The sequence below is a fragment of the Mus pahari genome, chromosome 17, assembly GCF_900095145.1.
Source record: "Mus pahari chromosome 17, PAHARI_EIJ_v1.1, whole genome shotgun sequence".
NCBI classification, from domain to species: Eukaryota; Metazoa; Chordata; class Mammalia; order Rodentia; family Muridae; genus Mus; species Mus pahari.
In genome coordinates this window covers 46,907,431-46,908,835 of record NC_034606.1, presented here as the reverse complement: position 1 = coordinate 46,908,835, position 1,405 = coordinate 46,907,431, and the positions used below count along the sequence as shown (strand labels likewise).

General features: G+C 50.3%; 1 protein-coding gene across 2 annotated transcripts in view; it reads right to left on the bottom strand.

Moving 5' to 3' along the window:
- L3mbtl2 (L3MBTL histone methyl-lysine binding protein 2) overlaps positions 1-1,405 on the bottom strand; it is a 19,112-nt gene that overhangs the window by 15,003 nt on the left and 2,704 nt on the right. For both annotated transcript variants that reach the window (XM_021216179.1, XM_021216178.2), the window contains exon 3: positions 565-698. In XM_021216179.1, the coding sequence (XP_021071838.1) occupies positions 565-698 (134 nt within the window). The remainder of the gene's footprint in view (positions 1-564; positions 699-1,405) is intronic.

Genomic DNA, 1,405 nt, shown 5'->3' with positions numbered 1-1,405 from the left:
AGTGAGTTCCAGGACAGCCAGGGCTATACAGAGAAACCCTGTCTCGAAAAACAAAAACAAACAAACAAACAGGAATTGCTGGGTGTGGGAGCACACCTTTAACGCAGCAGTGGGGAGGCACAGGTAGCCAGCTCTTTAGGCGCTTGAGACCAACCTGGTCAGCCAGAGTCACACAGTGAAATCTTAAAATAAAAGTAAGGGGCCTAGTAAGGCTACTGCTTAGAGCACTGGCTGCTCTTCCAGCCAATCAAAGCTCAGTTCCTAGCACCCACATAGTGGTTTACAACTGCCTCCAACGTGACAGGGGACTTCACACCCTCCTTTGGTCTTCTCAGACACTGTATGCATGTAGTGCATAGGTATATATCCAGGGAAAGCACTCATACACACAAAAATGTATAAAATCTAAATAAATAAATAAATAAATAAATAAATAAATAAATAAGGGCCACTCTTTGAGGTCAGATGACCTCTAGCCCCCCAAGCTGGCGAGGCCGTTCACCTCCAGTCACAGGATGGATCCAGCCCAGCGGCCAGGCCTCAGGGTGGGTGGGGCCCTCTCACCTGCAGTCTGGCCAAGATACTGGCTTTCTTGGAGTTGGAGGAGTAGCTCCTGGAACACGAGACGCTGCAGAACCTCTTGGTCTTTGAGAAGAAAGCTTCCCTTGTGCCCACGATACCACACATCTCACAGACAGCTAGGAAGAGAACTCAGCAATGACTCCCTGACATCACTGCTTGAAGTCAAACAAAACCATGGGCTCCTCAAATTCCAGAGCACTGTATCAACCACGTGAGTCATAGGCTATGATGCTGACAGAGAGGAGGGGGTGAACAGTGTATGGTGTTCTCTTCTAAGAGCAAGTCTTACTACGTGCTACCCTCAAACTTACAGGCTCAGCTGACCCCCCACCATCAGCCTGTCCAGCAGCAGAACCCCAAATGTGTGCCCCCTCCACCTACGCACCTCCCTAGGCTGTATACCTAGAGCTGAGGCTAAGGGACTGGAAATCCACAGGAACAAGTTTTAGAGAGGAGCGTGACCAGAGGACAGGTGTGCTATCTGACCTCACACTAGGTCACCTGAGGAGCCTTCTGTAACGTGGGCTGTGGCTGGAGACTGCCATGCCCCGGGCTTCAGGGACATGGCAATCTTTTCCAGCTTTCCAGATGAAGCTAATCTACAGCCAGGGTTATAAAACAGCCCCTGGGGTCCGATGCTCTGCCTAATGATTCCTGCTAGTCTTGATACTCTCAGATTCTGAGAGAAGGGTGAGAAGAAGATCAAGAAAGAGGAAAAAGGGAAAAAGCACACGAAAAGGAGAAGCCAACATAGGTGGAAGAAAAGCTGGCTGGGCGTGGTGGCACACGCCTTTAATCCCAGCACTCGGGAGGCAGAGGCAGG